Source organism: Aspergillus piperis (assembly GCF_003184755.1).
Source record: "Aspergillus piperis CBS 112811 unplaced genomic scaffold BO85scaffold_22, whole genome shotgun sequence".
NCBI lineage: Eukaryota > Fungi > Ascomycota > Eurotiomycetes > Eurotiales > Aspergillaceae > Aspergillus > Aspergillus piperis.
Window position 1 is genome coordinate 351,519 of NW_020291612.1, and position 14,028 is coordinate 365,546.

General features: G+C 48.3%; 4 protein-coding genes across 4 annotated transcripts; 1 reads left to right on the forward strand and 3 right to left on the reverse strand.

Annotated features, from left to right (window-relative positions):
* Positions 1 to 201: 201 nt before the first annotated feature.
* On the reverse strand, positions 202 to 1,591 carry BO85DRAFT_471741 (uncharacterized protein; the record flags this gene model as incomplete). Its single annotated transcript, XM_025662500.1, has 5 exons — positions 202 to 611; positions 704 to 768; positions 831 to 1,228; positions 1,285 to 1,389; positions 1,445 to 1,591. The coding sequence occupies 5 exons, from the start codon at positions 1,589 to 1,591 to the stop codon at positions 202 to 204; spliced, it is 1,125 nt and encodes a 374-aa protein (XP_025511679.1).
* A 1,053-nt stretch (positions 1,592 to 2,644) lies between these two features.
* BO85DRAFT_405345 (glycoside hydrolase family 28 protein) lies at positions 2,645 to 4,173 on the reverse strand. The gene is made up of 4 exons (XM_025657296.1): positions 3,823 to 4,173; positions 3,324 to 3,749; positions 3,137 to 3,266; positions 2,645 to 3,083 (listed from the first exon to the last, which is right to left on the reverse strand). The coding sequence occupies exons 1-4, from the start codon at positions 4,087 to 4,089 to the stop codon at positions 2,752 to 2,754; spliced, it is 1,155 nt and encodes a 384-aa protein (XP_025511680.1). The 5' UTR covers positions 4,090 to 4,173; the 3' UTR covers positions 2,645 to 2,751.
* A 2,218-nt stretch (positions 4,174 to 6,391) lies between these two features.
* On the reverse strand, positions 6,392 to 8,041 carry BO85DRAFT_503865 (HAD-like protein; the record flags this gene model as incomplete). The annotated part of the gene is made up of 2 exons (XM_025664261.1): positions 7,950 to 8,041; positions 6,392 to 7,897 (listed from the first exon to the last, which is right to left on the reverse strand). The coding sequence occupies exons 1-2, from the start codon at positions 8,016 to 8,018 to the stop codon at positions 6,392 to 6,394; spliced, it is 1,575 nt and encodes a 524-aa protein (XP_025511681.1). The 5' UTR covers positions 8,019 to 8,041.
* Positions 8,042 to 8,733: 692 nt separating this feature from the next.
* On the forward strand, positions 8,734 to 14,028 carry BO85DRAFT_428965 (uncharacterized protein; the record flags this gene model as incomplete). Its single annotated transcript, XM_025658231.1, has 14 exons — positions 8,734 to 9,535; positions 9,611 to 9,837; positions 9,903 to 10,182; positions 10,235 to 10,468; positions 10,583 to 11,271; positions 11,335 to 11,500; positions 11,559 to 11,897; positions 11,964 to 12,087; positions 12,143 to 12,214; positions 12,281 to 12,331; positions 12,393 to 12,457; positions 12,536 to 13,172; positions 13,271 to 13,723; positions 13,881 to 14,028. Coding segments are annotated over 14 exons (4,287 nt in total), but the record flags the coding sequence as incomplete, so codon positions are not given.

The following is a 14,028-nucleotide window of genomic DNA, read 5'->3' on the forward strand; positions in this document are numbered from 1 at the left end:
TTCAGGGGAGCTTTACAACAATTCCTGACGACTCTACACTGAGATCTATTCTGCCTGCCTATCTTCACGGAAACTTCCCCATAGGAAGGACGTATGACTTCCCCCCCAACCGGCCCTGGAACTCGGCCAATTAAGCTGATTGGTCATATCATCTTAGCTGATAAAAGTACACATTGTCAACCCAGATCAATCTGGGATCTATCACACCACACTGCTATTCCTAGAGTCCCACCCGGTATCCAGGTTAAAAGTCTGTTGGATGAGAATGTCATTCGTACGCCTCCCAGTGTCACGGCTGGCTCTGGGTGAACAGGAATCAGGGTGGGCCACGCCTGCTCCGTCCCCTTGGATAGTGGTGGTCATGTTCACGACATTCCCCGGGCGAAATAAGGTTACGGGCGCTGATGGGTAGGAAGAGACAGAAACAAAGTCGGCCTTGGGAGCTGTGGGCCCCGGCCCGGACGAGCTGCGTGAGCTCAACCGCGTCATTCCAGGTTTGGTGAAGAATGTCCGAAGATGCTTGAGTAACGGATGTAGAGTGGCCATACTACCCGCAAAGATTCCCAGGCCAACCTCGACATTAGACCAAACGGCCACCTCATAAGTCGCGTCTATGTTCTATTAGGCTCAAATGTTTGCGTAAAGGAGAGGGGGGTATAATATGCGAAACAGGGAGAAAGAGGCAAGGGCAAGGGCATCTCACAAAGGAAGTCCGGATCGGCAAATGTGGGCACATAAGGGATGCGAACAATGACGGCACAGCAGGCGCTGTCAACAGTTTAGTTAGTGAGACTGGAAGTGATACGGGACAGATATATCAGGCTACCCACATGCAACCGATGCTGCTGATACCGATCGCAGCCACTTTTCTCCGCCACGGCATATTCAACTTTCGAATGATAAAGTATGGAACAATCCCAACCGCTAGATCACAGCAGGCAGCAACTGCGCTGTATGCCCAGGTCAGGGCAATAACTAATTCGGTCTTCACACACGTTCCCTCCACAGTGGGATCAAAGGCGACCCTGGTCCAGAAATAAGATACAGGACGACACTGCAGCAAAAGCGAAAACATGAGCACAAGCCCCATTAGGACGGTGCAAGTCATGATGATGTATAGAAATGCCAGGTGCGGTCGCTTGATGGTGATACGAGTGAGAAAGATGCATATTGAACATTTGCAAAAAATGGAAGAGAAGCAGTATCCAATCTCGCAAAGCCACCAGTACTGAATAGGTTGTCAGTTGACAGGAACCGTGATCCGAAAACGACGATTATACACACCTTCATTGCCGTAACTCGGTGGCTTGTCGTTAAGTCAGCGAAATGTTTTCCCGTGCCGTATAGACTGCCTCCGATCATGACGCCACAGAACATGGCATAGACGGCCTGTGAAGAGGTCAGCCTTGTCCATCTCATCCGCTGTCGCAAGGTCGCCACATACCATGGCTAGGACCATGAGGCCATCATCCCATCCAAAGGCTTTTACCAGCCTTAACCGGACATAGCAACGGAGCAGGACCGTGATGGAAGTCACAGCCAAAAATACTGCAGGGACGGCGCGGACGGCGGCATTGCGGTTGACCGTCATGGACGGCGAGTTTTGGGCTGCCTTGGACGGTCACTGTTCAACCCGATGTCAATCCATGCATCTGGTAGTTGACTATCATTAACAGTCCAGATTGATGCGGCAAAGGCTTGAGGTCATTAAAGAAAGCCAAGAGCAGGGCGGTAGTGAAAATCGATATCTCGCCCCTAGATTATCCCGAGATCCTGTAACCATGGGTTCAGGTCTCTTGGAGCATTGCAGAATATCGGACTGGCCAAGGGACCCTTTCATTGGTTGGGAGAGTCTATACCAGCATTGCATTCCATGGATACGCGGACTTCGATGATTCATCATTGAACCATGACAGTGCTTTGACAATGCCAGATGACACTCGACTCGGCACCGATGGAAAAGATACGATATACATATAAAAACATATATATATTTACACAATGAATATTAAAGTGCTTTCATCTGATCGAGGTATACTACCAGTTACGACATGAGCGATAATGATGCAGATAACTCAATCGCTGTAGAAAACCAAGTGATTCCTTCCTTCCATGTTCACCAGAGGTATTTCCATGGAATCATGGAAGATGAACAATGGGTCTATGGCGTCACAGCCTGTGCACGGACATGGCACGTGATTGCCACTCGGGAATCGGCGACGGGGAAACAAGATCCGGCCTCTTTACTTGGTTGGTACATTTTCCCGATCCTTCAATTCTTAGCCTGCAATGACCAAGTTGTCAACACTGCACGCACAGCCACAACACCGATCGTGACCTACCACACAGGAAAGCCAAGCGAAGGTTAAGCGGGCTGCTAATCAGGAGAAGTCGGGCCATGTGCTACGTTAGCCAAGCCATAACAGCCACATTCCATTTCGACTCTACCGTGTACCAGGTCGCTACAATTGGTACCTTTTGACTTCCTAAGCCTATCCTCATCTATGAAGGCATTCAGCATAATGTGACCGAGGGCCTTTGGTAGCATTTCGCTTTGCTCCTCGACGAATCCCGCAGAACCTCGGATTCCGACCGGCAAAATTTAAGCCATAGCATGGACTGCTCCCTTCTCGGGCAAATAAGTGGTATTACACGCAGTGAAAAGTGTAGATGAATAGGCCACACACTACACAGGGCTAGCTAAATATGTGTCCACAGAGTATCCGGGAATATCTCCCCTACCACACCGTCCTACAAATCGCAGCTAATTCCCGAGGGAACATTGAGGCAGTCGTCACTGACTTTGCCACCGGTCACACTCACACCAGTCCAGGTCCAGTCCGAACAGCTGCCATCACCACAGGCAATGTATACTTCTGTGCAGTCATCATCCTCACACGTTCCGATGATGTTCTCGAGCACAAAATCTGTTATCGGCACTCCTGTAGTAGGAGTCTTGGAGGTGTCATCGTAGTTCTGCTCAATGATAATGCCATAATCTGTAGCGTCTGAAAAGGCGATCTCATGGTAAGTAACTTCGCTGACGGAGCCAGTGTCGCCGTAGATGGTCTTGATACGGATCGCTAAAGCCCACGTTAGAGATTGCCAGAAGGGTTGCTCAAGTTGTTTCTCTTACCTTGCTGGGACTTGAGGACGTTGACATCATAAAAAGTAACATTTTTGACGGTGTTATCATCCCGGCCACCAACTGAGCCAATCGACAGGCCATGACCCCCGGAACAAACACTGGCGCTGAAATAAATATTCTACGGGATGGTCAGCAACGCCTCTCTCTCTCCGCCACAGTGCCAGGGTGGGCATACCTCTCCGGAATTGATAGCAACGCAGTCGTCCTGGTTGTAAATCTCAGCACCGGTGATCGTGATATAGGTGCTTTCCCCGATGTCAAAACCATCCGTATTGGCAGCGAGGTCGTCGGTGTCACCGTCAGTGTTATCCACAGTGATATCAGTCATGGTGAGATCAGTGGAGCCATCGATACTGAACACTTGCACAGGAGAGTTCTCAACGTAGATGCTCTTGATGGTGGAAGAGGTCAAGTCATGGGCATAGAAGAACTTGGGCTTTGTTTTACCGCCATTACCACCCTCTCCGTCCCACCAGCGGCTGCCATCACCATTGAGCACCGCGCCGCTCTCCCCCTCGACGGTAATATCCGTTCCAGAAACACTCACGAGAGGCCCTGTCCATTCCTCATAACCGAAAGTGGTTTCTCCTTGGAAGATTACCTGGCACATCTATCAGCCTGAGCCCTTGACGGCCTTGGGTACAAGATTCGGCTCAGATAAGAGGATAACGTACGTGGGTCCCATCATTAAGATCAGTGAGGTCAAGGGTGGTGCCGGATGGGACGGCCACGTCGGACAGGTAAATGGTGGAGCAAGAAGTTTTCGACTTGCTGGCCTTGGAGGCACCTTCGGACCCCGAGAAGGTGCAAGTTGTCGCTCGCGTTTCGACCAAATTGGCGTCAGGAGCTTCCGTAACCATGGGATGAGCGGGTTCGGCAGGCGCCGCATGCACAGCAACAGCTGCCAGCAGGCCACCGATTAAGATAAGTTGACGGACCATTGTTATATCAGGCGAAGAGCGAACAGAATAAGAGATCTGTAATCAAAAAAAGTGATGACAAGGAATACCCAGAGAGGTTTTTAGAGACATGATATTCGACCCTTTATATTCTTACGGGGAGCTATCTTTACTGGATGTCAGGGGTAAACATAAAGGGCGTTGACGAAGCGAGGCCGCTATGGACGTTTTGGTGGCGGGTCTATGTCCGTAGTGGAAAGACCGGACTTGATCCTGGCGCCGGAAACCGACCACAAATTCAGCCGACCATACATGAAGAGATTCCTACCATTCACAGTACTTGTTAGGTGTACACAAGTTATCTGGGTGGCTGCAGCCATGGGCCTTTTGAGGGTAATCATTGGTGGAGATAAACGTTGCACCGTGCGCAGGAACAGCCAGTGCAACGGAGAATAGCCAGCGGGAACCTAAATGCTTGTTCAAGAATTGTGGAACCATGTTTGTTGCTAGTAAATCATAGTTTCTCTTCATCAATGGTAATGACAAGAGTTGCGGTCGAAGGATTCCCATAGCACTACACAGGATTGATACATTATATTATCCACCGAAGAAAGCCATAATTGTTAAAGATCCCAATCTCATCACCATAACATGGAATGAAATTAGTGGACTAGGCCAGGGGCAACGTTTCAGCCATGGCAAACGCGGATGCTAGCGGACGTCTGTAAGGGGGCTCGTAACGGGGCCTTGGGGGAGGGCACTAATCAAGTCGTCCGGTACTAACGGCCATGTTAGACCTTGTCGGACTACATTACCCGTGCAGGTCTAGTGCAGCTGATGCTGCAAAAATAACTTCTGCAGAACCTCGCTTGTCTCGATAGCGGGGTGCTAAAACCTTCTAATGGCTAGCCACTAAACTGGTTCACATCAAGCAGGTTCATCCGTCAATGGCATTCATTCCCGAAAGACTGGGGAGGGGTAATGGTCAGAATGAAGGCCAAGAAGGGCAATGTTCCGGCACCTCTCCCATTTTTCGATACCACAAATCGCCCTCCATGTCGTTTACTGCGCATTTCTTTATTCATTGATTTTTATTTTTGTTTTTATTTTAATTTTGTTTATTTAGTTTTTCCTCCTCCATTTGATGTCCAATCTACGTCGGGTATCACAGTGTACAGAGTAAAGTATCTATATGACGGTTAATGAATTTCTAAACTTTCACTTGCCCGCCAGGTTACGGTCAGATTACAGCACTCTAGGAAATGAATATCTAGGAGACCTGAAATTATTAGTAAGCCAGAGAAGGAATAACTAATCGTTTCGTAGTGACTGAACCACAGAGCAATAAAGATGCCCGCTTAGAAGCTACTGAATAGAAGATAAGGTTCTAGACAAGTCGTAGGATATGCTACTAGATATAGCACATCTTACACTCGTTATATAAAGATCGCAACTACTAAACAGTTCATTCTTTGTAAAAGAGGGCCAGCAATCTATATTTAGATGCATGATCCTGCTTATTCGAATACATAGAATAGGAGTGTATGAAGAAGTAGTGAGGTGTTGGGTGCGGCGGTCTGAAACTGGAAAATATCTCTTTCAGACTGACAATGTGGCTAGTGAGCTGATTCCTATCCCATCTGTTTGAATAATTTTATCCCATCTATATGAACAGTTGTTCAATCAAGTTACAAGTTGAAACCTTGACGTAGGCAGAAAAATGCTTACATCCCTAATCCCCGGGGCCTTACCGTTCAGAAATTGCGGTGAATAGAAATGAGCCCTATCGATCTTGGCCTGTTTAGATTTAACAAGCCCCAGTTGACCCCGTACGAAGTTCGGTGTCATTTCGTCGATTGACATTTTTGAAATTCGTGATTCATTGTTGGTTTAAATCGGAGGCCACATGATACTTGGGACGCTGATAAGAGTGCGCCTCTTCTAGTCGAAAATCTTTACCATCTTTATTCCTTTACCCACAGAAACACCTACTATTTGCTCCTCATATAGCCTCTCAAAGTATAGCCTCAACCATAATTCTAATAAATACTCTGTAAGTCACTTATTGGTAAATATTTCCTTACCGCGCTCAAATTTCCATTTCTTTTTTTCCCTCGATGCTTCTTCTTACCTAAATTAGCTATATTTTGTACGAAGAGCATATAGCTAGTGAATGTAACCACCCACAGCTGTCGCCTCAGTTTTATCCGAAAAATAATCGAAATCCAAGATGCACACATTTTACAGTCAACACTTCCAACATATACAAACATGTTGTCGACTCGAGTAGTCTCTTAACATCAAAGAATCACTTTGTTAATGAAGATTACTCAGAGACCACAACTCAGGCAGCCCAAGAACGGGCCATCAGATACTCCAGTTTTGGGAGCGAGTTTAGCCGCAGGTCGTGAGGGTCCTGAAGCCGGCAGTTGCTCTTCTCATCATACAGCACAGTGTCTATCCCGGCGGCCCGCGCTGGTTCAATGTCGCGCTGTTCGCTGTCCCCCACGTATACCATATCAGTTGGGACAATGCTGTGCTTTTCTAGGACCGCAGAAAACAGACCATCTACCTTGGACACTCCGACCTCATTGGTAGTGACGAGGATATCGATCAATTCCTGTAACCCAAGCTCTGACATCGTCCATTCTTGTGCATCTTGCGGTCCCTCGGTGACGACAATAACCTTCTTACCATGAGACTTGAGCTTCTGTAGGAGACGAAGTGCCCCGGCCTTCAGTGTCAGGGCGGCACGGAGGCTGCTCTTGTATACTGCCAACAACTCTTCCACTTCTACCCGAGAAGACGTATGCCCATGGGCTTCGAGAAGACATCTAAACCTGTCGCTGCGATAATCTTCGGATGATTTCCCATCTGTGAACGCATTTGCAGTGTTTGAACGAAGGATGTCACGATAGGTGGCCTGAAGATCATCGATTGTGTTGTTGGTCTCCGGATGGTTGGCTCGAATTGCGGCGAAGACAGCATGGGAGGCATGAGCAGATGCTTTGCGAAACTCGTGCAGTGTATCGTCGAGATCGAAGCCAAACCACGTCTTTCCAGAGAGAAGACTTGATATGGGATCTAGCTGGGGGCCATAGGCCTCCAGGTACAGGCCACCTACTTCGGCTTCGATATGTTCAATTTCAAGTGCGGATAGCAGCCCGTGGCCGTGGAAGTCCTCAACGTGGGTATGAGACTTGACGCGATTGAAGAGCCCGTCAGGAACGGCACCCTGATAGATCGATTGCTCTCGGTACCCGTTGAATAGATAATCCCCAAAAGGTTGCCTAAACTCCAAACAGCCATCATCGTATTCAATGCCCCAGTACTTTGCCAGTGTGGTTACTGTGTCCCTGGGATTGGCCACCAATTGCTCATACAGGATAACCTGAGGTGTTGGGCTGGCCGTGAGCATTTTGAAGAGTGACCGATAACAAATGAAGAAGCTGTATAGATCACCCCAACCCATATTTTTCCAACTATCAAACACTCGCACAGGATCCCGGACGAGAAAAGCGGGCCGCGTTTTCTCGTAGGCGTTTCGATTGGGAAGTACGTTGAAGTCACATTCGCCCTTGAAGAATTCGTGACCCAATTCCTCTTTGGTGACTAGTGTGGTAAAGCCTTCTGACACCGCTTCTTGATAGACCGGGTGGGCTTCAGGATGAGAGAAAGTAGTATAGTCTGGCTTGATTCGAGCTAGAGTCTGGTCGCTGAATTTGTGATAATTTCCTTGCAGAATCAAGCGACTCGTAACTGCACAGCGAGGGAGTTCGCGAAAGATTCGCATGAAGAGTGTGGAACCCGAACGAGGGCAAGCAACTAGGACCCGGATCTGGGTTTGCTTCTGGATTGGCGATTAGTATACTCTCTGAAACAAACATGCAGGGTATACGTACTCCATGAGCGCCGCTCGTAACGTTGGCAGTGGTTTCCATACCCTCCCGAGAGGCTTCTGAATGAGGCATAATTTTACCCTGTTACTTTGTCACAATGGATGATGAAAAGACGGGTGGGCGCTGAATAGCAACAATTCAAGTGACACTCATCGTTCTTAAGTAGTTCGGCAATTCCATACTTGCCAATTCAAGCTCCCGTCTATCGCTCAGTGGAAAGCAGGGGTCCAGCCGTCTGACTTGACTGATCGGCAATCCTCAGGAACATGACGAGATCGCTTGTCCTAATGGCGTTATTTCCCACCCATGCCTCTTCTTTGCTTCTGGCATGAGATTTAGGCCTGCAGCAGCAGATGCTTATGTTGGATAACACCCTCATGCGGGTTCTAGATCGGTGTCGCCGAAAAATCGCCCCCATATAAGCCATGCCACTCAAGTATCCCATATAGGGCATGATTGGCTGGGATCGTGCCGCTCCGCCCGCGGGCCCTCCCGCACACACGGGCGTAGTCTGTTGCAAACCCTGAAGGATGATTGCGCGATATTCAGTCCACAGATCTGAAGAGTAAGGCGTTGGGGCACACGAGCAGCTACCTTTTCAGGGTCGAAGATCTGCGTAATCTCGTACTTGAGGCAAGGCTGAGATTAGCCTGATGAGCATCATCGCCTCACTTGACCGGCAAGTATTGAGCGCCGAAGTCGGAACATCGCCGATACCTTGGGGCTGTGACTATTTACTGTAACCCCATCCTACATACCTAATAATCCGTTTCTAGCAGTTGTCGCTATGGGAATTCAAAGCGTTTGCCAGGCTAGCGATGCCTCCTTCGGCCCCGTGGTAGCAACACAATGCCGATCATTTGATTTTACCTTGCTTTTCGAGGATGTCTTTCTAGTTTGTGTTCCTTCTTCCATCTTTCTTATCTTAGGCATCATCCGGGCGTTGCAGTTGTACCGGAAACCAATTATAATTATCAGGGCCTATAGAGTTCTCTACAGTTCGGTCAGTCGCGAAATGGCGACCTTGGATATAGGCTCTCTTGCTAACAAGATGCAGACATTATATCTCACTCTATTTTCAATCGAGGTTGCTTTGCTCGTGTTCCGTCAACGATTAGCCGTTCTCAAGACCTCGGCAAGCTTGGCTGCCCAATTGTTGCGAATTTCTGGAACTTGTGTAGCACTGTGGCTATCATACTTGGAGCATAATCGGACACTGCGACCACCACTTCTAATCAACATCTATCTTTTTCTGGTGGTGCTATTTGATGGTGTTATTATCCGTTCGTTCTGGTTGGCATCTAATTCGTCCTGCATAACAGCCCTATGCAGTACTGTGCTAGCCGCTCACCTTATTTTGCTTATCTCAGAATCCGTAAAAAAGGACAACTCACAGGATGCATCAAGATATCGACAGACAACCCTCGAGGAGACAAGTGGTCTTTTCGGCCTGGGACTGTTAACATGGGTTCTTCCGGTATTGCAGAAAGGGTTTACCCGCCCCTTGGGCTTACCAGATGTCCCCCCTGTTGCCCTGGAGTTAACGAGCTTGCGGCTAAAGAAGCAGTTACAGAGGTTTTGGGAAAAAGGTATGCTTACCCACTGAGCCCTACATGGCACCTGCACTCGCTATGGACATTAAAGCTCATGATCCTGTTTAGTAGCCGATCAATCCAAAGGAAATCAATTGCCAATCACACTCCTACGGACGTACAAGATGGCCTTTTTCAGGGCAGTCATCCCTCGGCTTTGTCTCTCGGCGTTTACTATTATGCAGCCCCTTTTGGTCAGTGAAATTACCACGTACGCAGCACTTCCAGAAAGTCAAGAGACAAGAAACAAGGGGTATGGGTTGATAGCAGCTTCAGGGATTGTATATATTGGTCTTGCTGTGAGTGGACAATGGATATGATTGTTGCTTCGCACGATTCATATTCCAATCTTAACGTGTCTCAGGTATCCACGGCGTTCTATAGTCGACAGACGTATCAGTTCATTATTAGTATTCGTGGCAGTCTTCTTGCGGCAGTCTATGCGCAGACCCTAACACGACGATCCGGCAATATGGGCACTGACACGGCTATCACACTGATTGGTACAGACGTGGAGCGTATTTCAACTAGCTTACGTGACATACATGAGATATGGGCATCCCCTATTGACATTGGACTGGCACTGTGGCTATTAGAACGCCAGCTTGCGGTGTCATGCATCGTACCCGTCATCCTCTCCCTGGGTATGTATTTTCAATACAGTACCTCATTAGCTTTGCCTCTGACGCATACCAGGATGCATATCGATAATAACCAAAGTCTCGAAGTCCAAGAATAGAGCCCAGCGTGCATGGATTACAAAGGTCGAGCTCAGAATGCATGCTACCAGGCAAGCCTTAAGCAGCATAAAATCATTCAAAGTACTTGGACTTTGTAATCGAGTCGAGGCAGTCATCGCTGGATTTCGTTCTACCGAGATCGCCACTTCGCGTAAATTTCGCATACTGATATTTTGGGAAGTTCTTATCTGTAAGCGTTCTTCCACTGCTGCAGATAATAATTCATCTCTTGTCATCGGCTTCTCAATAACCTCCGCATGTTTGGTTTGATTGCAAAAACGCTCTGCTGACATATCATCTACAGCCAGCTTCCCGTGGCTTGCTGCTCCGGCAGCCTCGTTCACATTATTCACGATATTTTCATTCACAACAAAGATTTACTCTTTGAATTCCTCTCAGGCATTTACGGCATTGTCCTTAATGACACTCATTACGATGCCAGTCTGGACCTTCATACAAACGTTACCAGCTATCGTCCAATGTCTTGGCTCTTTCAGTCGAATTCAAGATTATATCGCGCTACACAATGCATCGAAGACCCGACTTGACAGTGATAGTAGCGGTGTATTGGATCCAAATAGGGGAACCATTGTGGAATGCAGAGATGCTTTCATAAGGTGGGAACCTTCAGGATGCGATGTGCTCTGCTGTGTGGACTTGAGCGTGCCAGAAGGCTCCTTTGCCGCGGTCATGGGGCCAATAGGCACCGGAAAGACGATGCTACTGGAGACTGTGCTAGGTGAGACCGTTGTAAGTAGCGGCCGTGTATCAATAGCATCTATGCCCATTGCATACTGCGCCCAGACCCCCTGGCTGGTGGATACCAGTATCCGGGGTAACATCGTTGGCCCGCTCGACTTTCAACCGGACTGGTACCGTCACGTACTCTGGCTGTGCTGTTTGACCGAGGAGGTTCAAGCTCTGCCAGAACGAGACTTTACCCGAATCGGAGGGCAGGGGTTCATGCTCAGTGGAGGGCAGAAACAACGCCTGGTAAGATGCTACTGTATGTTGATTCAGGTGTTCTCTTCCACTAACAGTAATATTTTAACCTAGGCCCTTGCTCGTGCCCTTTATTCTGGTTGTAAGATGGTGGTCCTTGACGACATCTTCAGCGGACTTGATGCGGCCAATATAAATAGTATTTGTGAAAGACTACTGGACAGGCATACAGGTTACCTGCGGTGCAGGGGCATTACTGTTATCCTATCGACAAATAATGGTTTGTTCCTGTACTCAACGGCCTTTAATCTGCTACCTAGGCTGACTTTCCTACATAGCCAAAGTAGCGGCCTTTGCAGATGAGATTCACCTTCTGAGAGAGGGTACAGTGGTGACATACAAGCCGTCTCCCCCTTCGACACCCTCTTCTGGTCATCAAATTTCGTTTCCTGACGACCACGAGTTCGAACAACTGGCCTCGCCAGAACAGCAGCCTTCTCAATCTTTCGACGCTAACATATCCTCCAATGGTGACGTACTCGATACAAAGCAGGGGGACTCGCGGCCGGTCAAAGATCGCTCTGTTTATCTATATTATCTGAAGTCTGCAGGCTTGGGGCTTTCAGTTCTTTACGCGGTCCTTGTCCTTGTCTTTGCGTTCTGCCAAAATTTTCCAAGTGAGATCAGTCCTTAACTCCCAAACCGACGTAGTACCTGAACCAAAGCTGATTGAGCGGTCCCAGCACTCTGGCTCAAGTGGTGGTCAGAGGCCAGTACTGAAAGCCCAAACAGGCCACATTGGATGTACTTGGGCGTTTTCATTGCTCTTGGGCTAGGTGCTGTTGTTATCGGCGCTGCCAGCTCATGGTATATCTCCAACTCATGCACATGCTACGGATTACCTGACAATAACCGGCTACAGGATTTACCTTCTTCACATGATATCCAACACTGCAGAACGTCTACATCTATCCATGCTAAGCGCTCTTTTGCGGTACGACACACCTCTGCAGTTCCTGCGCCTCGGAGTATGGTGAGCCATTCGCTGACGAATGGCTAGTGCTCCGCTCTTCTGGCTTAGTGAGGCTAATTCAGGCGACATTTTGAATCGGTAAGTCTCGCTTAGGGGGCCCTAAGAGTCGCAGCTACTGATCAAACGCTTGCACTTCCAGTTTCAACCAAGACTTAGAACTTACTGACATGACATTACCGCTTGCCGCCATTAACACAACAAAAGGTATGTTGGTGTGCTGATAATCATTTTGTTTTCGAAGTATCTTGAACTGCTCGTATGTTAACACTACAAGTGTCGAAGCGCTGGGGGCTTGTTTGCTGAAGATGATCATACTGTTCGTCGTAGCGAAGTACATGTCACTCACAGTCCCACCTCTTTTGATAGTATGCTACTGTCTTCAGAGGTACTACCTCCGAACATCTCGACAAGTGCGCCTTCTCAGCATCGAAACCAAAGCTCCATTGTATCAACATCTTTCGGAGACATTGAGCGGTATATCTACCATCCGTGCCTTTCGCCGACAACGGTGGTTTGAGAGGAACAACCTCCTTCTTGTGGATAACTCACAGAAATGTGTCTATACCCTTTTCATGATCCAACAATGGTTGACCCTCGCTATGGATCTGTTAGCAAGTGGACTGGTTGTTCTTCTCATGTTCCTCATCGTCTTTACCAGAGATTCGTTCAATTCCGGCTCATCTGGGACAGCAATTGTGACCCTCATGAGCTTTACGCAGTCTTTAGCACGCTTGCTCAAATTCTGGTCGCTGACCGAATCATGCCTTGGGGCGGTCTCCCGGATTAAAAGCTTCGCGGAGACCGTGCCGTCGGAAGAGCAAAGTAAACGTTTCGATGCTGACTCCTTGTCCCTAAATGAGAAGGTTACATGGCCTAGTCATGGGGCAATTGAAGTCGATAAGGTCGTCGCAGCTTACAGGTATGTAATCACTTATCCTGCATTCGCGCATATTGTTCGATTCGATGTGTGGCCCGCCGGTAGCCCGCAAGCATGGATGCCTGACCCGTAGATAACAGATCTCATCCCGTTCTCAAATCAGTCTCGATGCGCATCGAGCCAGGGGATAAAGTCGCCATCTGCGGACGCTCGGGAAGTGGCAAGTCATCCCTTGTGCTCTGCCTTGGTGGATTGCTTCCCATACAAAGCGGCGCTGTTCGAATTGACGGGGTCGACATCATCAATGTCTCTTCACAGGATATCCTCAAGCATCTGAGCGTCGTGCCCCAAGACCCTTGCTTTCTGCCCGGAACCATCCGGCTCAACATCGATCCTGATGAGACACTGTCGGAGTCCGCCCTGGAAGGCGTCCTCGAAGCCACCCATTTGTCTGCTATTGTTCAGAAGATGGGCGGACTGGACGCTGATATAAAGCCGGAATTATGGTCGGCCGGGCAAGGGCAGTTGCTGGCACTTGCGCGCAGTATGGCGAGGAAGAGCGTGGTTCTAATCCTTGATGAAGCCATGAGTCGGTGTGTTGCCCATATTCCTTCCCAACCCTAGATTTCTTTTTTTTTCTCTTTTTTCTTCTTTTTCTTTCTTTCTTTCTTTTATTTTTTTTTTTTTTTTCCTTGTCCTATTAGGGGCCTTCGCGGAAAAATGCTTACACAAATTAACTTCTGTCTCTAGAGTCGATCATTCTACCCAATCGCTCATGGAAGGCATCGTTGCTAGTCATTTCAACCATTGTACCGTTCTTTCAATCGTGCACCGATACGAGAACATATTCGCCTACGATAAGGTTGCGCTCTTCGAAGATGGGGCACTTAAGGAATTT

Coding starts and splice junctions, on each gene's coding strand:
- BO85DRAFT_405345 (XM_025657296.1), bottom strand. CDS start 4,089: ATGGTCCGTCAACTTATCTTAATCGGTGGCCTGCTGGCAGCTGTTGCT. Junction 3,267..3,323: donor TTGCTATCAATTCCGGAGAG/GTATGCCCACCC, acceptor ACCATCCCGTAG/AATATTTATTTCAGCGCCAG. Junction 3,084..3,136: donor CGTCCTCAAGTCCCAGCAAG/GTAAGAGAAACA, acceptor CGTGGGCTTTAG/CGATCCGTATCAAGACCATC.